General features: G+C 36.9%; 2 protein-coding genes and 1 pseudogene across 2 annotated transcripts; 1 reads left to right on the forward strand and 2 right to left on the reverse strand.

Moving 5' to 3' along the window:
- Positions 1-3,163: 3,163 nt before the first annotated feature.
- LOC122302381 lies at positions 3,164-7,035 on the forward strand. Its single transcript, XM_043113605.1, has 4 exons — positions 3,164-3,652; positions 4,290-4,906; positions 5,319-5,834; positions 6,729-7,035. The coding sequence occupies exons 1-4, from the start codon at positions 3,409-3,411 to the stop codon at positions 6,891-6,893; spliced, it is 1,542 nt and encodes a 513-aa protein (XP_042969539.1). The 5' UTR covers positions 3,164-3,408; the 3' UTR covers positions 6,894-7,035.
- Positions 7,036-13,289: 6,254 nt separating this feature from the next.
- LOC122302383 lies at positions 13,290-19,015 on the reverse strand (annotated as a pseudogene).
- A 1,189-nt stretch (positions 19,016-20,204) lies between these two features.
- On the reverse strand, positions 20,205-24,911 carry LOC122302384 (putative 12-oxophytodienoate reductase 11). Its single transcript, XM_043113607.1, has 5 exons — positions 24,752-24,911; positions 22,022-22,162; positions 21,761-21,891; positions 21,283-21,462; positions 20,205-21,094 (listed from the first exon to the last, which is right to left on the reverse strand). Exons 1-5 carry the CDS (start codon positions 24,817-24,819, stop codon positions 20,511-20,513), a joined length of 1,104 nt encoding a protein of 367 aa, XP_042969541.1. The 5' UTR covers positions 24,820-24,911; the 3' UTR covers positions 20,205-20,510.
- Positions 24,912-25,231: the final 320 nt, after the last annotated feature.

Here is a 25,231-nt window from a genome sequence, read left to right on the forward strand (position 1 = left end):
TATAGATCATGATCATCGAGTCAATATATAATATTCATGTTTTTAATTAGAAAGTCAATATAATATGGCCCATGAATAATCTTGATGTATGGTTGGACGACTTTGATATTCATGAGATCAGTACTAGTACTAATTAATTAATGAGCCATGCAGCTAATATTTATAAATCAGGGAACTGGCCGGCCATGGCATTCTTAATTTCACATGAGGATCTCTTCAAACTTCTGAGCTGTTCGAATAAGGCAATTTTAAGATAGTCTTCCTCGATTATGCTAGTTTTAGTGGTCTGTCCAGCTCTCGATGTTGGATGACCTGATCATTATGATTGACTATAATTCTTTTGACGGCTTTAATGCATATTGTTATTCTAGTCGATCGATCGATGCTGGTGAAGTGTGGTTTGAGTTTCATTAATTTATTGGTTTCCATGCACTTAATTCTTGATCATGCAATCATGTAATTGGCTAACAATGCATTATATATGGCTTTAGACTTGATATATATATATATATAAATCTTAATGACCAGAGAATTAATTGATGTCTTTAATCTAACTAATTTCCAATATCCCCGGCCAAGGCCACGTACCCACTCTTTAATCGATTCCTTTCAGGTTTGACCATAAATATATATATAATACATGCATGGCTAATGACTCTGACTAATGATCTGGCATCGAACCCACTTAGTACAGCACAAAAACATAATTGCTCAGATGTCGTCCAGCTAGCTAGCGTGATCGATCGAAAGATGAGTTGAGGAATTAAGGAGAAACACTAGTGCTACTTTGTTGAACGTGCATGCCCCAGGAGGCCCGCAACGTGCCAATTAATTAGACGTTGTAGTTTATGATAAGTAGAATATATGCACCCACAAATAATTAATAAATTAATAAAGCAAGTACCTTTAAATTAATTGACCAAGAAAATTAAAACGGATCCTGCGCGCTTTAACTAGTCGTTATAACTTTTTCTCCATGATTCGACCAGTATAGTAGTACCATTTGATCGAAAGATTAACGGGGAATGAGGGCACAAACGTGGCGAGTCATATATGCTTAAAAGAAGTTGCAATTACCTGGTTTGATTCTCTTCAAAGATCGGAATCATGTTGATATGATGGACGAATAGTACTGCACACTGCGTAAAGCTGGGCATTAAGAGATCGACGATTTATGCTGCCGGTACGCTATCCTACTGATCATGATCGAGTAGTACTGACCACCATGCCGGCTTAATTCAAAATGTCTTAAATACCACGCCCGAAAATTAACTTAAATATTATCTCTCGTCTCAATAACATTAATTGTGCATTTCCCTCTTATAATTCTCTTATATAGATACGTACTGTACGTACAGCATGAAAAAATTATAATTGAATATTTATATATATATATAATTCATGCATGCATGCTGTAGTACCACTGGTCCTAGTACTAGCTAGTCGTCGTCGAGACCACTTATTTTCTTGTGCTTGTGCTGTGCGCGAGAGAAATGCACTAATCTTTGCTAAAAGAAAATTAAGTAATTATTGTTACTTATTTTTTTACGATAACGACTATATTTTATTAAAATGGATTCGTTTTAGCAAGATATAATCATCTTCACAGAAAATAAATGACAATAACTGTATAATTTTCTTATAATACTTATCACTTACCACAGCTTGTAGGTAATTATGTTCGTATTTGTGCCTAATAACATTAATGAGTGTGAAAAGTATCATTTCATAAAGTCGGAACAAGATGCCTCTTACAGCTAGCGAGCTAGACGTCTCAAAAGCAGACATGCTTGCATTGAAACTTTGGTCTGTCTAGTTGAATAACTTTAGTCTTTCCATTGCTTAGACAGATAGGCTGATAGGCCAGGTTTGATCAATTTCAAACTGATCTAATGGCATGCTTATATAGGTTTAGACTAATTAATTAATTATCCCACTACTTCAAATTCTCTGGTCAATCCTACTGTACCCAACTATATATATATATATATATATATATTAGCAAAAAAGAACGGTTCAATGAGCCTTTGTTTCAGGCGCCGTTCATCTAATTATAAGATGATCACAACATATATTTAAGAGAGAGATGCTATAAGAAAAATGACTTTTTATATCACTTAAATTAGATGTGAAAAAAATAAAATGGTTGCGAAAAACTTTGACAACTATTTTATATTTTTCACATTTAATTTAAATGATATAAAAAGTCATTTTTCTTATAATGTAAACGTGTGAGAGAGAGAGCCTCAAAATAAAATAGGCTTTCCAATTTGGTGCTAAAATATTTGGAATAGAGTTTGATGTATATAGATGAAATGACATCTATGCATGATCAGATCAGTAAGAATATATACATTAATATATATATATTCATGTACGAGTGGTGTGGAATCCATAGCACTCCATTTTTCAAACAATTGATGAGATTCCCAGATCATCTGGCTAAACAATATATAATATTATATAGTCATCAAATCAGAATACATTAATTAAGAACAATTATAGCCAATCAAATCTGAGAGATTCTCTGATTATACTTTAGAATGCGATATGTTTAACCAATCAGCATCACATTCCAACATATTCGTGCATGGGATATTGTCAAAAAGACATTTCTTCGATCATTTTTCTGGTTATTACCAAAGGGACCGGCGCCTCTCCCACCAAAGCAAGACTAGTGCGATCTGATATATGAATTAATAAACAAAAATATATGATATTTCTTTATATTTTTCACTTTTCTCCACAAATTAATTAATACCAGCTCCCACCCCAAAACTCCAAAGAATATAGTTATGGCCCCCTCAATTATATGATTTTTTTTTTTTCGTCTCATGATCATCTCGATCCATCGTTGCGATGAAAGTTTTTCATGTCAATTATACTAAAAAAATAATTAATTTTTTAAAAATTATAATAAATCTCAATATAAATAATGTATTAACCCACCGACTAATGTAAAGTAAAATTCAAAAATAATTAAAAAAATTTCCCTTATAAGGATGCCTTATCTATTTCGTATTATTGGGCCTCTAAGAAATGCCTTTCGGGTCAGCCCTAAGTCTGTGTTTGTTTGGGCTACTGATTCCGATTGAGCTGCGGCCCATATTTGGAGATCTTTATTTGAAGCACGGGGGTTTGCATTATTGTACAGTAATCAATCATATTCTTGGGGGACACCCACGTCAGCTTTGCTTTCAGTTCTTCCCCCACACGTCGACTTTGCTTCGAAGCAAACTCTCTCTTCCCCGTATTAACTGTGGATTTCGCGAAACTAAACGAAACCCACCTCCTCTATCCCTTATCCTCACACACATCCACGGCGCGTGTATCATACGGACCCCACCGTTTTCCTCCCCCGTCAAGCTCATGCTGTGATGCTCTAATTCATAGTCTTTGCAGAACACCATGGCTTCTACTTCCTACTGGCCACTTCTTTCTCGAATAGTATATCTTTTGAATTTGGCTTATCATGTGGCCAACGCCTCAGATAAGTATATACCAGCAATTGGAGACCCAGGAATGAAGAACCCAAATGTGAGAGTTGCACTGGAAGCATGGAACTTTTGCAATGAGGTTGGGATGGAAGCCCCACACATGGGAAGCCCCAGGTTGGCTGATTGTGCCGACTTGTACTGCCCGTTGATCATGGGTATGCCACTACTCGTTCTTTTTTTTTTTTTTGATAGACACATGCATACTTCGATACAATAATGGCTACTTAATTTTCACGTTTAAGATTAGATTCTCACTTCGAACAGGGTTTTCATGTGTATGGAAACCCTTATAGCTGGTGGAGTATCATGATCAGTGGAACTATGCTTAGTTTATATTGTCTTATGGCGCTCTCCAAGTAAAATAGGCTGCTGCAGTTTTTACTTGTATTTTTGCAATAATTTCAAGGGTGTGCAATAAATGTCCCCCCACAAAAAAAAAAAAAAAAAAGGTTGTTTGTATTGTTCCATGTTACGTTGTAAATCAGAAGATTTTGACGGCTTGCTTGCCGCTTGTATAATTACAAGCAAGTTCTCGCATTGATCTCAATATTTCACCATAAAAAAATGCTGGCCGTAACCCAATGGTACCAAGTTTATGTAATTAGCCCGAGTATTGCAATGACATAAGCCATCTTAGCTTTACATCTGAATCACCTTCATTAGATGAACTCTGCAAAGAATCTATCCTAATTTAGCTAGATCAGATTATGTAATATGTAATTGGATGTAATCATCTGCTTTATTTCTGTCCTTCTTAAATGGTCCTTGTTAATTTTCTGTTTCAATAATCAGATTCCTTGGGCCGCACCACAAAATGCGAAGTACATCACAAAGTGAATGAATCAGACAACAGCTTGGGGACTGGTGATAAGTTTCCCATAAAAGGATTTGAGCCATACATGGACCCTAACTTGTATGCTATGGAAAAGGAACTGTATCTCGGTTCTCTTTGCGAGGTGCAGGATTCGTCAGATCCGTGGCACTTCTGGATGATTATGCTCAAGAATGGAAACTTTGATAAGAACACCACCCTTTGTCCTGAGAATGGCAAGAATGTCAGTAAAATCATAACTGGCAGAAATTTTCCATGTTTTGGTGAAGGATGTATGAATCAGCCACTTGTATACCATAATTACTCAAGATTGGTTTCTTCTGGGGACCAAACAGCATCTTTAATGGGAGGATTTTTTGGAACATATGACCTTGATGCTGATCTGGGTGAAGGTATAGGGAAGAACTCCTACTTCTCCGTCACATGGCAGAAGAATTTGAGCACCGGAAGTTGGATTTTCTCGCAGATATTAACAACATCTTCAAAGTATCCTTGGCTTATGTTGTATCTACGTGCAGATGCAACTGAAGGATTTAATGGTGGTTATCACTATGGTAGTCGTGGAATCATACGAAAGGTTTCCTTTGCTTTACGTCTTCCTTGCAAGCAATAAAAATTTGTCACTGAACACACTGTCTCCACACATGAATGCTTGCTGATCACCCATTGAGAGAAATTAGAATGGCATTTGAGTTGACAACTTTTGATTAGATTATATTCATTATATTAATGTTATACAAAGTCTATAGAAACCACTGATTAAAAAAAAAAAAAAAAAAAAACAATGTCTATAGAAACCAGAGAGTAACTCCTGAAACTTAGATGCTCTCTCTTATATGCACAAGCAAGCCCTAGTCAGACTGATTAGGGTTGGCTAGATGCCCAGTGTTTTTTGTAATTAAAAATTTTCGGAGTCTTGTATAGTGTTTTTTTGCTAGTTCTTTATATTTATATGGTTCATTAACTGTGTTTGAGGTGTGTTTTACCAGCGGCTAGAATCTCCAAACTTTAAGGTAAAGCTGACACTTGATGTTAAACGTGGTGGAGGGCCCAACAGTCAATTTTATCTCCTTGATATAGGAAGCTGCTGGAAGAACAATGGAGACCCTTGTGATGGTGATGTTCTGACAGATGTGACTAGATACAGCGAAATGATAATAAATCCTGCAACTACAAGCTGGTGCCGCCAAGATAACCTCGTCTCCTGCCCACCTTACCATGTTAGTCCTACTGGTGAGAGGATATATAGAAATGAGACATCTCGGTTTCCGTATTCTGCTTATCATCTCTACTGCAGCCCAGGAAATGCCAACTATCTGGAGGAACCATATGATATATGTGACCCATATAGCAACCCGCAGGCACAGGAACTGGTGCAAATTCTTCCACATCCTGAATGGGCTGTGCATGGTTATCCCTTAAAGAAAGGAGATGGATGGGTTGGAGACTCAAGGACTTGGGAGCTTGATGTGGGGGCTCTCTCTAGTCGGTTATACTTCTACCAGGTAATTATGTTGTTTTTGTTAACTTTTATATAATGTTTGCTCCCTTTTAGCAAGGCTGGATGGGTCTTATCCACTCGGACCACGAGTTAGGAGAACTCAAATCATTATGATTTTTACTTGAGTGGTTACTGAAACAAATGCTATTTATTAGTAAAATGCTCAAATCTTGCTATGGATTTCAAGACTCCAAACCTTATAAACTATTAGTGATATGCAATCTCCTTTTAATCTTTTGTGCTTATTGGCAATATTAATTGTTGTCTCTGCAGAAACAAATTGTTTACATATGTTCAAAGTTACTTACCTAGCAATAAGTATCCTGCATCAACCAAATTTATAGAGGGTGACTGCTTCGTTTAGGTGGTCTTTGAGGTGATCTATTGGATAGGGCCCCCAACAACTTGCCTGGAACTTCGAAGACCATAGGAATGATGGATTTTTTTCTAATTTAAACTATTCTGAAATATTTCATGGATGTTCATCTTTACCATAACTTTTACTTCAAAGGATCTTGTGTTTTATTGCTGCCGGATGGTATGTTGATTCTGATACAACAACATTGAGTCATCGAGCAAATTTTTGGTATGCTTCCTACTGTTCTGTTGATTTCTCTCCCAAGATCATGCAGTAAGCACGAACCTAGTTGAATGATGCTAAAAGGTATTAGCTAGCGAAGAGGGTAAAACAACATTACTGGTTCTTATTTTTTTCCACTGGACATCACCCATTGTAACTCAAAACAATTGTTTCCCAAGTTCGATGCAGAAACCTTTTGCAGTTTCATCTACTTTTCTTTGGACTCGACTAATGTTCTCGAGTTTTATTACTGTGCTTCAAGGCGGGCCATATAATTGTGGGGCACTGATGGGAGCCATGTTATTATATTTTGCACAGGATCCAGGAACAAAACCAGCAAGGCGTGTGTGGTCTTCAATTAATGTGGGCACAGAAATATATGTTAGCCGCTCAGGGCCAGGGGTGACTGCAGAATGGACCGTCAGTGATTTTGATGTGTCGGTTCCAGAAGATGTTACCAGCACTTCTGGTAGCTTTTATTGATCGTTTCATAGCATGTACACCTTTCAATCTTGCAAAGAATAAACAAAAAATTTACCTTAAATGTAAATGTTATTCTCTTTCTTTCTACAGACATAAGAAGCTAAGAACAGTACATTTGCCTTCAACTATTTGGGGTTTTGCATTTGCATCTCAAAGTATTTCTTTTTTCTTTTTGAAATACATCTCAAAGTATTAAAACTAACACATTGCATCCTCAAACTACTAAACACTAGCTTTTTTTACTCATTTAATTCGAACTGTTAGGATGGGTGAGAAATAGGTGACGAAACACAAGTGTGATGGCTGAATCTTAAGGATGGAATGTGACAATTTCTTGTACTTCGAAGATACGGTGTATCGGTTTTTATTGCTTAAGGTGCAAAGTATAAAATCCCTAGTAGTTTGAAAGTGTTTTTATCTCCAAATATAACGGATTTGAGCTTTTTATGAAGATGACATTTATCTTTACTTCTCTACAAGTCATCGTTTCAATGGATGCCACTCCCTGTTTTTTTAATCAGAGAGCTACTAGGTCATGCCAGTTTGGAGGACATGGTGCTTTGGTAATTACACCTAGAAATTCCAGTTCCCTTCCCCTTCATTGTCCACTGCTTGAACGGGAACATCATCCAGACCGAGGATGTGGTGCTTTGTTGTTGTTGAGTACTATGGAGTTTGGTCCACACCGCTCGAGCGGAGGCATTGGCCGCTTGAGCGAAATCAGGCAGAGTCGAACGCTCAATGTTAGCTCGACAGTGAGCTCGAGCAGGAGGCTTTCGCTCGAGCGGAGGCATTGGCCGCTCCAGCGAAGTCAGGCAGAGTCGAACGCTCGATGTCAGCTCGACATTGAGCTCGAGCGGGATGTGAAAGGGAAGTTCGCTCGACGCGCGCTCGACACGCCGCTCGAGCGAACATGCGATTTAGGGTTTCCGCCTCTTAAACTATATATATGATGTTTTACTTCATGTGGCCGGTTACTGTAGACATGAAAACACTGTGGATGAACAGTGTTGAGATCCATCTTATAGTGTGATATTTCTCAATAATAAATCCTCTGCAGCTCCCGTGGACGTAGGCAATTTGCCGAACCACGTACATCTTGTGTCGTGTGTGATTGCGTGTGTGATTGCTTTTTTTTCTCGTTCGTTATTATCTTTCAATTCATTGTCATCGTTTTTTTACAACAATTGGTATCAAGAGCCAAGGTTCGGGTCTGAGGAGAAACGATGGCTAGAGATGAATTGAAGGTATCAGGGATCGAGAAGTTTGATGACATGAATTTTGAATACTGGAGGATGCAGATAGAGGACTACCTCTATGGGAAGAAACTTCATCTTCCATTATTGGGGTAGCAACCGGAAAAGATGGATAATGCTAGTTGGAACCTGTTGGATCGACAGGTTCTGAGGGTTATTCGATTAACCTTGTCGAGATCCGTTGCACTCAACGTCATCAAGGAGAAGACGACTGCGGATCTCATGGCGGCTTTGTCAGGTATGTATGAAAAACCGTCAGCGAATAACAAGGTACATCTGATGAAAAAGTTATTCAATTTAAAAATGGAATATGGTATGTCTGTTGTACAACATCTGAATGATTTTAATACTATCACAAATAAATTGTCATCTGTTGAAATTGAATTTGATGATGAGATACGTGCACTGATACTGTTGGCTTCACTGCCCAATAGTTGGGAAGCCATGAGAATGGCTGTTAGTAATTCTGCTGGTAAAACTAAACTGAAATATGATGATATTCGTGATTTGATTTTGGCTGAGGAGGTGCGCAGGAAAGATTCAGGCGAGACCTCGGGTTTGAGTTCAGCCCTAAATGTTGACTCTCGAGGGAGATCACATGACAGGAACTCAAACAGAGGAAGATCAAAATCAAAGTACAGGGGCAAGAGCAAGTCGAGGCCTGGTCAGCAGGCAACTTGCTGGAATTGTGGCAAAGCTGGCCACATAAAGAAGAACTGCAAAAACCCAAAGAAAACGGAGAATGATAGTGCTAATGTGGTAACTGAAGAAGTACAGGATGCACTATTGCTTGCAGTTCATAGTCCAGTTGATGACTGGATACTAGATTCAGGGGCTTCCTTCCATACATCTTCCCACCGGGAACTAATGCGGAACTATGTTGCAGGTGATTTTGGGAAGGTATATTTGGCTGATGGTGAGACTTTGAACGTAGTGAGGATGAGAGACATTGACATTGCACTCCCTGGCAAGAACAAATGGACCTTGCAAAAGGTCAGGCACATTCCTGAGTTAAAGAAGAACCTCATTTCTGTTGGACAGCTTGATGAGTGTGGTCATTCAGTGGTGTTCTCAGATAGCACTTGGAAGGTCACAAAAGGGGCATTGGTACTAGCTCGAGGTAAGAAAACTGGTACAATATATATGACTACTGGTTTAATTGATACTATTGCTACTACCGTTGCAGAAAGCACAGCAGATTTGTGGCATTACAGGCTTGGCCATATGAGTCAGAAGGGCATGACGGAACTTCTGTCTAGAGGCAAGCTACCAAAACTGAAGACAGTTGATCTCAGTATGTGCGAGAGTTGTGTTATGGGGAAACAAAAGAAGGTCAGCTTCTTGAAAAGTGGCAGGATGCCAAAGACAGGAAGACTTGATCTTGTGCACACAGATGTGTGGGGTCCTTCCCCAGTTGCATCTCTTGGAGGTTCTCGCTACTATGTTACGTTCATTGATGACCATAGTAGGAAGGTATGGATTTATTTTTTGAAACATAAATCTGAAGTATTTAATGTTTTCAAAATTTGGAAAGCCATGGTTGAGACAGAGACAGGCTTGAAACTGAAGTGTTTGAGGTCTGACAATGGTGGTGAGTATGTTGATGGCGGGTTCAAAGAGTATTGTGTAGCTCTGGGTATCAAAATGGAGAAGACCATTCTTGGGACACCACAGCAAAATGGAGTTGCTGAGCGTATGAACAGGACTATTAATGAGCGTGCTAGAAGCATGAGGTTGCACGCCGGACTACCACCCACTTTCTGGGCAGATGCAGTCAGCACTGCCGTTTATTTGATAAACAGAGGGCCATCAGTTCCACTGGATTGTGGATTGCCTGAGGAGGTTTGGAGCGGGAAAGAGGTTAAGTTTTCTCACCTTAAAACTTTTGGTTGTCTTTCTTATGTGCTTGTTGATTCTGATGCTCGTAGTAAGCTTGAGGCTAAGTCAAAGAAATGCTATTTCATTGGCTATGGAGACGAGACATTTGGCTATCGTTTCTGGGATGATCAGGGTCGGAAAATCATAAGAAGCAGGAATGTAATTTTCAATGAGAAAATGACGTACAAGGATAAGTCTAGTACAACTTCTGAAGTAGCTCCTCAGGAGTCCAAGTTTGTAGGATTAGATGACCTACCTGAGGTCACAGTGTAGTGTAGAGATGTGAGTGACGGGGAGTGTGGGTTCAGTGCACCCATTCCTATTATTCCGCAGGCAGTTTCAGAACCGTCTACTCCTACAGTTGCAGTTCGTAGGTCAGTTAGGACTATACGTCCTCCACAGCGTTTCTCACCTACTTTGAATTATATTTTGTTGACAGATGGTGGAGAACCGCAGAGTTATGAAGAAACCTTGTAAGATGAGAATTCTAGCAAGTGGGAGCTGGCCATGAAAGACAAGATGGATTCCTTGCTAGGGAATCAGACATGGGAGTTGACAGAACTTCCATCAGGGAAGAAGGCATTACACAACAAGTGGGTGTACCGGGTGAAAACTGAGCATGACGGTAGTAAAAGGTACAAGGCTAGACTTGTTGTAAAAGGCTTTCAGCAAAAGCAAGGTATTGATTACTCTGAGATCTTTTCTCCTGTGGTGAAGATCACAACTATCATGATGGTACTGGCTATGGTTGCCACTGAAGATCTATTTCTTGAGCAGTTAGATGTGAAAACAGCTTTTTTTCTTGGAGATCTTGAAGAAGACATCTACATGCACCAACCTGAGGGATTTGTGGTACAGGTAAAGGAAGGTTCAGTTTGCAGACTGAAGAAGAGCTTGTATGGCCTGAAGCAAGCTCCTAGACAGTGGTACAAGAAATTTGACAACTTCATGCACAGTGCAGGGTATATTAGATGTCAGGCAGATCACTGTTGCTATGTCAGGCATTTTGACAATTCTTACATTATTTTTCTGTTGTATGTGGATGACATGCTTATTGCAGGGGCTAGTATTGATGAAATCAATAATCTGAAGAAGCAGATGTCAGAGCACTTTGCAATGAAGGATTTGGGAGCTGCAAAGCAAATCCTTGGCATGAGAATTGTTAGAGACAGAGTCAGAGGTACGTTGAGACTCTCACAGGCTGAGTATGTGAAAAAGGTACTCAGCAGGTTCAATATGGACAAGGCCAAACCAGTTGGCACACCTTTGGGAAGTCACTTCAAACTCAGCAAGAATCAGTCACCAGAGTCAGAGGAGGAACAAGATTACATGAGTAAGGTTCCTTATGCCTCAGCTATTGGTTCACTTATGTATGCTATAGTTTGCACAAGACCGGATAGTATCCATGCAGTGAGAGTTGTGAGTAGATATATGAGTAACCCAGGAAAGCAACATTGGGAAGCAGTGAAGTGGATTTTGAGGTAACTAAAGGGTTCCTCAGAAACCTATTTATGTTTTTCTGGAGAGAGCTTGGAGGTGCAGGGCTATGTTGATGCTGATTTAGCTGGAGATATTGACAGCAGAAAAAGTATCACGGGCTTTGTTTATACACTTGGTGGTACTGCAGTGTCATGGGGTTTTAATCTATAGAAAACAGTTTCTTTGTCTACAACAGAAGCTGAGTATATTGCAGTGTCAGAGGCTGCAAAGGAGATGGTATGACTGCAAGGCTTCTTGGAAGAATTGGGTAAGAAGAATCAGAAAGACACTCTCTACAGTGACAATCAGAGTGCCATATTCCTTGCCAAGAATCCAGCATTCCATTCCAGGACCAAGCACATTCAAATCAGGTATCACTTCATACGGTCATTGTTAGATGACGGACAGTTGTTACTTGAGAAAATTTGTGGAAGCAAGAACCCTGCTGATATGTTGACAAAGGGTGTTACGCTTGAGAAACTGAAGTTGTGCGCAACTTCAGTTGGTCTTCTAGCATGAAGACAGGAGCAGTGAGTTGCAGAGGTGGAGGATATCATGTTTGAGGAAGACGGCGATACAGCGAGTGTACCAGTCTCCAAGTGGGAGAATTTTTGAGTACTGTGGAGTCTGGTCCACACCACTCGAGCGGAGGCATTGGCCGCTCGAGCGAAATCAGGCAGAGTCGAACGCTCGATGTTAGCTCGACAGTGAGCTCGAGCAGGAGGCTTTCGCTCGAGCGGAGGCATTGGCCGCTCGAGCGAAGTCAGGCAGAGTCGAACGCTCGATGTCAGTTCAACAGTGAGCTCGAGCGGGATGCGGAAGGGAAGTTCGCTCGACGCGCGCTCGACACGCCGCTTGAGCGAACATGCGATTTAGGGTTTCCGCCTCTTAAACTATATATATGCTGTTTTACTTCATGTGGCCGATTACTGTAGACAGGAAAACATTGTGGACGAACAGTGTTGAGATCCATCTTGTAGTGTGATATTCCTCAATAATAAATCCTCTGCAGCTCCCGTGGACGTAGACAATTTGCTGAACCACGTACATCTTGTGTCATGTGTGATTGCATGTGTGATTGTTTTTTTTTCTCGTTCGTTATTATCTTTCAATTCATTGTCATCGTTTTTTCACAACAGTTGTGCCCCAATTGTCATGCAGAGATGCACGTCAAACTTGGATACCTTGCCGTTGAAATCTAAATACTTAGAAACAAGGCTTGAGGAACAGGAATGAAAGTGAAAAGATAAGCCTGTATCCTATGCAGTAAAGGAGTAGGTACACTACGAGTTAGGCTTTTGTGCCCACCCTTGGAGCATTCACATCAGATTTATTATAATTTTTCTTTAATTTTAATTAGAAATCACACTTTTTATAATTTTTTCCTAAATTTTACTCATATTTAAAAATCTCCTACATCCTATTGGACCTATTTCTTATCCTCTCTTTATTCTATTAAAAGAATCATTTTCTATTCTTTTTTTTATTAACATTTCTACTACTTTATTACTAAATCTTTAACTATTTCCTATAAAATATATATAAAAATTAATTTAGAGGATGAGCAGTGACTTTCTATATTTAAGGAGTTGCTGTTCACATCCTAAACTTATAACTTAAAATAAGGAACCGGATAGAATGCTCATTTTGTAAAAAAGTTAACTTGACTCCCTAAATTTTAAAGATAATAGTAATTTAGGACACCAGAGAAGAATGCTAAAAGTTGACTGAATTCCTTGTAACTAACCGATTGAGCAATGTGTGCTTGTAAATTTACAAAGAATTTGCAATCTGATAATTTTGGTGCTCTCATGCTTAAACAATCATTTCTTGTCATTGCCAACTTACATTTCAAACAACTTGACTAGCAAGCATGCATGTAGATCAGCACCGATGAGTGTGTGACCCTCATGCCTTCTAGATTATTAAAATCTATGTATATGTTTTCATCACACGTCCAGTTAAAAATTAAACTTCAGAACAGAAACACAATGTATTTTGAACATGGATTTTACAAATCTAGGAAGTGTCCTCAAGAAATGGATAATCAGTATAACCAACAACTGGATCTGGGGTATAGAATGTATCTCTGTTGTACTTGTTGAGAGGAGCATTAAGTTTAAATCTCCAAGGCAAATCTGGATTGGCCAAAAAATGACGACCGTAAACAACAAGATCTGCACGGTTTTTAGCAATCGCATTATTCCCTTCTTCCTTGTCATAACCCCCAACAACAAGAAAAGTACCCCTAAAAGCCTTTCTCATTGGAAGAAGACCATGGGGAGTTTCACGTTTTTCTGAAGCCGGGTTAATTCTTGGCTCAACCATGTGGCAATAAAGAATCCTATATTTGTTTAAGGATTCAGCCATGTAAAGACCCAATGCTTCTGGATTTGAGTCTCCAGATTCCATATGGTCTCCAAAAGGATCTATCTTTATTCCAACCTTATCTGCTCCTATCTCATTAGCAACAGCTTCGACTATTTCCAAAGCAAATCGACAACGATTTTCAAGGGATCCACCATATTAGTCTGTTCGATCATTCACTTGATCTTTCATGAACTGGTCAATTAGGTAACCATGAGCCCCATGGATCTCGACTCCGTCAAAACCTATGTATAAGACAAACAATATCATTTGCACAAAGGGAACAATTAAAGTTAAAGACTGTTCCATATTGAAGAAATAAGGAATAAAAAAAATGGAGAATATACTAATTTCAGTCATACAAGGAAGATTATGATTTGTATATTAACTTATATGTCTCCAAAATGCAACGTCTTTCACATTTCCTTCCACCATAAATTGAAAAAAGATACGATGGGTGATGGGCATGAACAAACACTTGCCTACATAGGCCTTTATTTTAGAACACTAAGGTATGATTGATAAATTTTTTAACTTGTTTAATGAATTTCCCTAGAGAGTCTGTTCTTTTTCTAGTAGTTCCACAACAATGGTACTTATCTTTTTTGGGTAGAGGCCAGCATAGCTCATTTGATTTATGATTTTCATTCATTTTCCTAAAAAGAAAAGCTTGATTATAAAATAAGAATAAGTTATTTTGAAGAGGACCAGATCATTAGTAATAGATTTTTTTTTTTTTTTAAAAAAAAAAAATTAACCTTCTACCGGTAATAGTAGTATGGTCTGCAAAATTAATTCAGCATCATATCTGCTTTTCTTTCTGCAGTATGTTTCTTACTCTATTAGATTTGACCAATCGAATATCATGTATCTCAACTAAACCCAGAAGAATTGAGCTTACCAGCTTCAATAGCATTCTTTGCGGCAAGCCTAAAATCATCAACAATTTGAGGAATCTCTTCAGTCCTTAGCCGCCTTGAGGGAGTCAAATGTGCAACATCAATTGCACTTGACTGAAGTTGTGGACTAAAAGGTTTGTCAGTAGAAGAAATTGGAGCTTGTCCATTTGGCTGAAAATCTTTAGACAAGAGGAAAGAAAAATAAGTACCCAAATCAGCAATGAATCTTAAAGTTTAATACCGGACTGTCCATTACGACTCTGAAAAGAAATCAATAACAAACCACTTAAAGGAACTAGAAAAACAAGAGTTATGATCTGTTATAAGTACTTAAAACAGGATGTTCCATCCAAAAGCTCAAAAGAAAAATATGCCACTACTTGAATAAGCAAATAAACAAGGTCTAGCCAAAAAGACAAACCTCGATTTGAAAGCCTCCCCACGTGCCAAATTTGACAAAAGAAGATTCCACCTTTGGCATGAACAGCATCAACGATGGGTTTCCATGCTTCAACTTGCTCTTTCGTCCATATACCAGGTGTTTCTGGGTACCTTTACAAAATTGTAATACCAAAGAAACTTAAGAAGTCATAAGATTTTCCAAGGAAGGAAGGAAATCCTCTAAAGGGAAACTGTCCTTCGAGTATAGAAAGAACTTGACAAACTACTGTAGTCAAGATTACCCCTGAGCAGTGTTGGAAACTCCAGTGGCTTCAGCTATTAGAAGGCCTCCTCTGGAGGTTCTCTGAGAATAATACAAGATAGCATGTGGCTGAGGAACATTGCCAAAAGATCTGCTTCTGGTCAATGGCGCCAAAACTACTCTGAAAATAGAAAGTTACCGACTAACTAACAAAATCAAGTAACATCTTTCTAAACTGAAAAAAGTTGTACGCTTTGAGGATCACATACCTATTGCACATGGCAAACAATGGAAGAATAATATGATTAACCCTCTTTAAAATTCGTTATTATAGCACACTTGATCAATAAAATAAAGGCAAGCAACACATGATACTGAAAAAAAAAATCTGTTCTTGAATTGATGATGGCAGAAATGAGGACAACTTCAAGATTTCGCTTGTGGATTTCTCAAATATAAAAATTAAATAAGGTTTGTGTGATGTAATGTCTTTTCCTTGCGAGTAAGATACTAAATATCCATGAGACAGAGCAAGAGTGAAAGGATACTTGATATTATCTACAGTCAGTTTTTCGTGGATTTAGTTCATGGTTGAAGGACAACGAGATGACCATGTTACAACAGATAAATTTCAAGAAATTGCAGTATCGGAGATGGGGAGAGGAAGCTAAAATATCCCCTAGGTCCTTGAAAGATAATGATTTCTTCTTCATCATTCCCATGTCGCAAATGCTTCAAGTTTAGTGAATCCAGTATGCACCATTTTTCTTCATCATCCGATATTCACCACTAATCATTGTTATGCAAAGTTTTCCAAATGGAAAATACTCTATAATCACAAATAAATTCGTACAAATTGATGTGATTTAGCGTGACATGTCTGATGGTAAAATTCCTTTATTATAAAAAAGATTTAACAGATTTTATGAAATATAATCTTTTCGTTATCCAAATATCTGGGCTCGAGTAAGGGTCAATGTTGGTTTTAATTCTTATCCCTTTCTTTCTATACTTTCACACACTTCAACCGGTGTACAAAACCTGAGAACATAAAGTTTTCGTCTTTATTTTCTATTTTATTTTTATTTTTACATGATTACCAACTAGAAGGAGGAACAAAAACAGGAAACTTTTCACAAGCACCTTCTTTGCTCGTGGAATATAACAGTAAACTCACACTCTTTTGAGTATTTTGATCCTCGTAGAAGCAAACAAAAAATTGCAAGGTGCGTACCTATGGGATAGATTGAACTTCCCCATCTTGTAAGGAGTAAGAAGAGGAATGGCAGCGGTTTCATCAGCCATTTCCAATGATTATATACGTATTCTTCTACCACTTGCGTGCTTCTGCTTTGCTTTTCAGTTCTGTTTCTGTTTTCAAAGAGAGGTGCGCTGACTGCTGAGAAAAACGCAAAATTATTAGCGCACATCTGGGTCGCTGGCTGTTCCTAGTACCCTGTCCAGTTATCATAAGCACACAGCTGGCTGCAGCCCCTTGGACAATGGAAAATCGTGTCATTTAATTTAATAAATAGCATAATAATTTATTATTTTATAAGATTGAAGTATCACAAAAAAATAAAAAATAAAAAGATTTCTGTATCGCGTATTTATATATAAAAAAAATAGTGATAGGCTTACAACTCAAACACAATTAATTTATCATTTTTAATAAGAAAAATATAGTTGCAAACATAATTGTGCATTAATCTGTGCACTAATATGATGTGATTGGTCAAAAAATAGATTTTATTGAAAATAGTGTTAATTTAAATTTTAAGTATGAATAAATCAGTATTGATACACAGATTAGTGCGCAACTGTGCTTGTATGTAACAAAACTCTTCTTAATAAATATTGAAAATACATGCATATATATATATATATGTAAAGAAGCTTTGTGTCTAGCAGTGTACTCTGTGATCATTTTAGAGAATTGGTAATGACTAGAAGTCTATAATTTAGCTAGAATGTTAACTTTTGGTTCTAATATAGGCTTTTAGATAGATTAGTCTATATTAGACTAGCTATCTTGAAATCTAAATAATAATAAAATATTATATATTTTAATAATATTTAAATTTTTTTAAAATATTTTACAAATACACTTCATATATTAGTTAATAACTTTATTAAATAAATTATTATTTAACTATTTAATTACAAATTATTATTTTTCAACTATTTTTTCTCTCAACCTAATTATTTAATAAATATATTTTACCAACCATTCATCCAATAATCACATATACAAACATATCAACATTTCTTCTACCCAATTTTTATATTTAGAATTGTGATTAAAGTCAACAATCATGTCAACAACTTTTTATAACAACCAATCACCATATAATGACCATTTTGTGCAAGCCCCTCTTCTCCCCAACATCATTGCAAGTCCCCAACATTTTATATCAACCAATCACCTTATATGGCCATTTTGTGCAAGCCCCTCTTCTCCCCCAACATCATTGCAAGTCACTAACTAAAGAACAATTTTCTTCACTCTTAAAGCTCCAATTAGCTGGGATACTAATACAATGCAAACAAACAAAATCAATAAATAAATCCTTATAAAGACCTCCTTGTACATGATGCAGGGTACTGTGAATTTTAATAAGGAAACAATCCCTTTAATAATGAAATGAAAATAACAAAAACCTTTTCAATAATAAAATATCCTCAATTTCAAGTTAAATCTCAATTTTAAAAAATCAATAACAACCTCAGTTCAATCAACGACCTTTGCTCAATATGCAATGAATATGAGGAAAATGAAAAACCCGTATACTTTTGAATCTAAGAAATTTTTATTAGAGAATCTTCTAGTTATTACTGATGTTGTTTTTATTTATCCCCCTGGCAAACACCATGGCTATAGCCAAGGTGGCTTTCATTTTTCCTCTTAATCTAAAAAAAATTAAAATTAAACGGTACTCGAGATGAAGTTTTCTTTTGCTTTTTTTAGGTTTTATCAGCCCTTTCTTCAAGTTTCTAAGCAACCATATAGAGATAACCAACTAATCCCATACGTATTGAAGATGCCATGAAAATTAGAAAGAATATCAAACAGGTTGAATTAAAAAGTTATATATATTCATGAAATTAATTATAATTCCCTTTCATATAACTAAACTAAAAAGTAAATAAATAGGTCAATCGAGAAAGTAGACTACCAAATATGAAAATCCGCCATCGATGATCCAAGAGATTACGTCAAAACGCGTAAATGAGTATCTTGATAGTTGATGCTAACCCAGACAATCAAAGTTATTTTGACTCGATGAGACCTAGAGAGAGGAGCACAGGGAGACCTAGAAAGTGGCTTCAACAGATAAGCGAGAGAGAGAAGAGCGAAGAAAAGATACTTACATTGGAGAGTATGAAAATGACGGCAATTGTTGGAGAAGGCGATAAAGAAGAGCGACAAGTTGAAGAAAAGGGCTTGCGGGTTGAAGAAGAAATAAGCGATAGAGAGAAGAGAATGAAGACAGAGAAGGGTTTCAAGACAAAGAAAGAAAAGAAAGAGAAATTGAGTGTTTTGGAGATGAAGATGATGAAAAATGAAAGAAAAGAGAGAGCAGTGGGTACTTCAGAAATAATAAAATATTACTTGCTCTTTGTATAGTCCCTTCCCTTGCTAGATATAAATAACTGTTAAGAAATATGTAGTGATTATGTTAAACTTTTTAATTTTAGTCAAACCGTTATAAATGAATATTCTCATATTTGCTTTTAGTCTAAATGAATATTCTCATATTTGCTTTTATTCTAAAGTTGCGTTGAGACTATTGCCAATACTCTTATGTTTGAAAATAAAAAGATAAAGGACCTTTAAAAATTAAAAAACTTTAAAAACAATATGTGGTAGCTGCAAGCTTGAGCTTGGTACGTACGTGGTTTCCTCCTGTCCACGTACAGCTTCACCATCAGCTGCTCGTTTGGAGAGAAAAGCTGAGAATTTTATAAGTTGTAATTAAATAATTTATCAATAGTTTTAATTAAATATTTTTTAAATTTTAAAAAAGGAGAAAAAAATTTAAATAAAAAATTATAAAATTAAAATATTATTAAAATATAGTTTTATAATATTATTTTTATTTAAAAATTTAAAAATTTTGAATTATTTTTTATTTGAAAGTTTAAAAAAATTGTAATAAATTTAGATTAATTTGAAAAAATTATAGCAACTTGTTTAAATATATTTATATTTAAATTATATTTGAGAATGAGATGAAATAAAAATTTTGAGATGAGATCTATCCATACAAGCCCTAATTTTATTTGCAACTCCAAAACCCACAAGATTATAAAAAAAAGTTCAATTATATTAAAAAAAAAAAAACCTATAATAATAGATACGTGTCAAACCTTCTTTTTTTTTAAAAAAAAATAGATGGAATAAATCAAACTGATTAAAGGTCAAAACTTGCCAAAAACTAAATAAAAATTTAATAAAAGTGTGGAATCTAGGCTTATATCTAACATTTAATTTTCCTCATTCAATCAAAATCAAGATAGAGCTCTATCAATATTGATCCCTCGAAAACCTCTTGATAGTGTATAATTCACAATTATTCAACATGATTTTTCATATATTCCTTTAAATGGGATTATTTAATTCAAAAAATACTAATAAAATAATAATAAAATATTAAATAGTAAAAAATAATTATAAAATATTAAATAGTAATGGAGTGATCAATCACTCCACATACACATACACACACACAACGTAGTTAGTTTCAGAAGATATGTGACCTGTCATCTTGTATTTAAAACTATAACATATCAAATGATGTTTTGCCATTGAAATCTGCAGAAGCGAACTGATGCTGTGTGCTAAACAACCATGAGTTGAATACTAAAAGTACATTACAAGTCAATTTATTTGTAGTCAGGCATGCATGTGATCAAACACCAAGAAGTGCATGACCCATTGCGCCTTAATTGCAAAGTCCCAAGATTTATGAACGGTCATGCCATTAACGCCCTTGTACAATACAATGCAAAACCACACCAAGATAAAACATAGGATCTCTAAGGAGGGTTTATTCCGGATAGTCTAAATCTCCCTCCTCTCATCATTATAAACCTATGCATGAGTGTCTTCAAGGAAAGGATAATCAGTATAACCAATAACAGGCTCAGGGACGTAGAATGTTTCTCGATTATACTTGTTGAGAGGGGCATTGAGTTCAAATCTTCGAGGCAAATCTGGATTGGCCAAGAACAAACGACCATAGACAACAAGATCTGCACGATTTTCAGCAATGGCCTGGTTTCCTGATTCCCTGTCAAAACCGCCATTAACAAGAAAAGTACCATTGAAAGCCTCTCTCATTGGCAGAAGACTGGGTTCCACTTCACCTCTAGCCCTTCTTGGCTCAACCATATGCAAATAAAGAATTCCATATTTATTCAGGGATTGAGCCATGTAAAGGGCCAATGCTTGTGGATTTGAGTCTCCACATTCCATATTGTCTGCAAAAGGACTAAGCCTTATTCCAACCTTGTCTGCTCCTACCTCATTGGCAACAGCTTCGACTACTTCCAGAGTTAATCGACATCGATTTTCAAGAGATCCACCATATTCATCTGTTCTATCATTCACTTGGTCTTTCATAAACTGTTCGAGAATGTAACCATAGCCCCCATGGATTTCAACTCCATCAAAACCTATATTTAAGAGAATATTCACCAGTGTTAAAAAGGCCATTTTCTACATTAGAAAACAGCAAATCTAGAAAGGGATAATAATCTCGTTTCCATCAGAACCCACGCACGAGTAGTTTGACCAGTCCAATATCATTTATCTTGCATAAACCCAGGAATGATTTTGATTTCTCACAAAATAATTTGCTTACCAGCTTCAATAGCATTCCTTGCGGCAACCCTAAACTCATTGACAATTTGAGGAATTTCATCTGTCCTTAGCCTCCTTGGAGCAGAGTAGTGTGAGAGACCGAATCCAGCAGCTGGAGTTGGTGCGGCTTTGATACCTTTGTCAGTAGAAGAAACTGGAGGTTGTCCATTTGGCTGTAATTCTGCAGGCCACGGCATGAAATTAAAAAATAATATAATAATAATAGCAATTAGCCTTAATGTCCAACACCAGAGTATCCATAACAAGAGTATAAAAAAAAATGGTAACCACCCAAGCTATATAGATTGGCATGCAATGCTTTACTCGTCATGAATTCTTTAGTACAAGTTTGTTGTCGTCTAAAGCATAGGAGTTAACGTTAAATTAAACTCTGATCTCCACTGGGAAGAAAAAATGCAGAGACCAATTATTCAGGGTTGGAAGAGAAGAAATAAAGGAGGTCATTTCCAAAGACAAACCTTCATTTGAGACCCTACCCACATGCCAAAGTTGACAAAAGAAGATTCCACCTTTGGCATGAACGGCATCCACAATGGGTTTCCATGCTTCAATTTGCTCTTTCGTCCATATGCCAGGTGTATCCGGATACCTTTACAATACCAAACAAGCCTACGAAGTCAGAAACTTTCAAGGCAAGAAATTAAGGGAATCCTCAAAATGGAAAATGTCCTTCAAGTGTGGATCAAAGAGAGTTTTGTAAATGTAATAATTAGAATTACCCCAGAGCAGTTCTGGAGATTACAGTGCCTTCAGCTATCAGAAGGCCGCCTTTAGAGGTTCTCTGAGTATAGTATAAGATAGCATGCGGCTGAGGAATATTGCCAAAAGATCTCTGTCTGGTCAATGGTGACAACACAACTCTGAAAATAGGAAGAAAATTATACGTTAATTAATATTCCCTCCATTTGTTATATGTATATATAGCACCCTCTGCAGCACAAAAATTCAAGCAGAAAACTGTTCTAAACAATCGAGCGACCATTATGAATGAAGGACAACTCCCACGACTTCATGACCTGCCGATCCCAAAATTGGAACTCGCTAACAACATTTTAGGAAGAAACAGAAGTACGTAATAATTAATATAACGCCATTTCCTTGTGAGTAACATATTCGAAAACTGTCCAGGATTTCAATAATCCTCCAATTAAATTTTACAATGCCAATAAAGTATAGAGAACCGAAAATTAAATAAATAAATAAAAAAGCTGACCCAAATATCCGATCCAGTTGTCTCTAGGCCTCAAGCCTAAGATAGAGCCGCTTAACAGGATGGATTTTCCTGCAATGGGCTGCATGGAAGAGCCGCAGTATTCATTCGAAATTCTGCGCGGGGTATTACACCATTTAAAAATTAAAAAAAAAAAAAACAATTGTAGCGCCCACCAGGGCCCACCTGCTTTACCCAACCAAACTCCTCTCCTTTGTGCAAAAAGACAATGAAACACGAGATTGACGCACTCATCAAAACTGGTACTAGCAGTTCATGCCCTAAATCCATGAATCATAATGTAGTAAGAAACAAGTGGGTCTATAAAATTAAACTCAAACCTGACGGATTCAATGCTCGCCTTATTGCCAGGGGTTTGATCAACACAATGGTATTGATTATGTGAAGACTTTTGGCCAAGTTATCCAACAGGCCACTATCTGCATGGTGTTAGCTCTTGCAGTTCAACTTAACTGGTCTATTAAACAATTAGACGCCTCTAATGTATTTTTACATGATATATTAGAAGATGCAGTGTATATAGAGCAACCTAGAGGCTTTGTGGATCCTCCCCGACCTGATCTTGTGTGCAAACTAAACAAGGCCCTCTATGGTATTAAACAAGCCCCACAAGCTTGGTTCAACTGCCCCTCTCAATCACTACAAGATTTTGATCTTTCTAGACTCACTTGTTGACTCTTCACTCTCTACCTTCAAGCATCAAGACATCACTTTGTATGTTTTGGTATATGTTGACAATATCTTAGTTACTGGTAACAACAATAATGCAATCCCCTCTCTAATCAGTAAACTACAAACTCAGTTTCCCTTAAAGGACCTTGGTGAAACTACTTTCTTGGTAGTGAGGCATCTCGCTCTGCTTCTGGGCTGCATCTACGACAGACTAAGTACATTACATACCTGCTTATAAAGATAAGTATAAGTATGCTCGCTGCTAAGCCATACTCAGCCCCATGTGTCTTGGGCTCCAAATTCTCTCTCTCAGATGGTGATCCACTCCGTAAACCGAATGTTTACCGCCGAGTTATTGGTGCTCTACAATATTGCACCTTAACTATGCCTGAAATAGCTTATCCAGTCAACCAACTTTGTCAAGCCTTGCACTATCCTACTATAGTGCATTGGACAGCGGCAAAGCGCATCTTGCGCTACCTTAAAGGGACACCAGACCTTGGTCTCTAGTTTACATCAGATTCACACTCTCTTAATGCTTTCTATAACTCTGATTGGATTGGAGATCCTAATGACAAAAAGTCTATAACAGGTTATGCTATCTACTTTGGTAATTCCCTTATTTCTTAGTCTTCAAAGAAGCAGCCCGTGGTGTCTCGATCTAGTACTGAGGTTGAGTATCGTGTCTTAGCCTTTGCCACAGCTGAAATCTATTGCCTTTGTATGTTGCTACGTGAATTACAGGTTGTTCTTCCATATGTTCCAACCATCAATTATGAGGTGCTCTTGCACTAGCTACTAATCCAGTGTTTCACACCCGTACCAAGCACATAGAAGTGAACTTTGAGAAGGTACTCAATAAGAATATCCGATTGTGCAACATTTCCACCACTAACCAAAGCGTTATCTTCCTCTCGCTTCCAATTATTACGTGACAAATTGATGGTTGTCTCTCCGAACATCAATTTACCGGGAGCTGTTAAAGATAGGGATTTAGAACCTTTAGATAAGGTTGTGAAAGATACAGCTCAACTGACAATCTGTCGAACACCACTCTCGACTGGATAGCAACAGAAATTCAAACGATATCTTATCATAATCAAAACCAGTTCTCCCACAACTTATCAGATTTATAGTTCACGTTTTGAACTCTTTAATTTGTTTGTTCTATTATCATATGTAATTTTTAGTTGTTCTTATCTTGTAATACACACATATAGTGTACTCTAGTTCTAATTGATCCTGATTCATTATAATATAAAAGCCTACACCGCCATGAAACTAGAACCAATTAATATAACTGAACAAGTGTATGCTGTTACTGTGTCTGACATGTTACGGCAAACGTACAGTCATTACATCCAGCTGGGATTTCCACAACGAAGTTTCTTGCAAAAGTGCGAGCTAAGGAGAAAAAGCTACTCCCTAAATACATGATTTCAACCCCGAAAATCAAAGTCCATCAACAATATATATATTGACAGTAGAGATGATCATATATTATAACCAGATCAAAAGAAAGAAAAAGACTTTATAAGGTGTATACCTATGGGATAGATCGAACTTCCCCATTTTGTAAGGAGTGAGAAGAGGTATGGTGGCAGCTTCAGCCATTTCTCAAGTACTGAGATTGATATTCTTCTTCCAACTGGGTGTGCTCCTTCTGTCTCTTCCTGAATACAAGGAGAAGCGAGATGAAAAGAAATGGAAGACCCAGCCCGGTATTAAATAGAAACGACAGTAAATTAATTTCATGGACCCAACCGGTTATCCCCTTTCAAGTAACCGGTTTTTTGGGTTTTTTTTCTTAGGGTCATCGCTCGGAGTTTTTTTTTAATATATTTAAATATTTTTAAAAAATAAAAAAATTTACTAATACATTAAAAATTACTTCCTTAATTATCAAATATTTTTTTTTTTTTTTTGAGCTGTAAAATGCAGCACTCAACTTGGATGGAAAAGTAGTGTTTTCCTTTTGTTTAAATATGATTCATTTAAAAAAAATTATATAATTTTTATCTCATTT

Source organism: Carya illinoinensis, chromosome 3, assembly GCF_018687715.1.
Source record: "Carya illinoinensis cultivar Pawnee chromosome 3, C.illinoinensisPawnee_v1, whole genome shotgun sequence".
Taxonomy (NCBI): domain Eukaryota; kingdom Viridiplantae; phylum Streptophyta; class Magnoliopsida; order Fagales; family Juglandaceae; genus Carya; species Carya illinoinensis.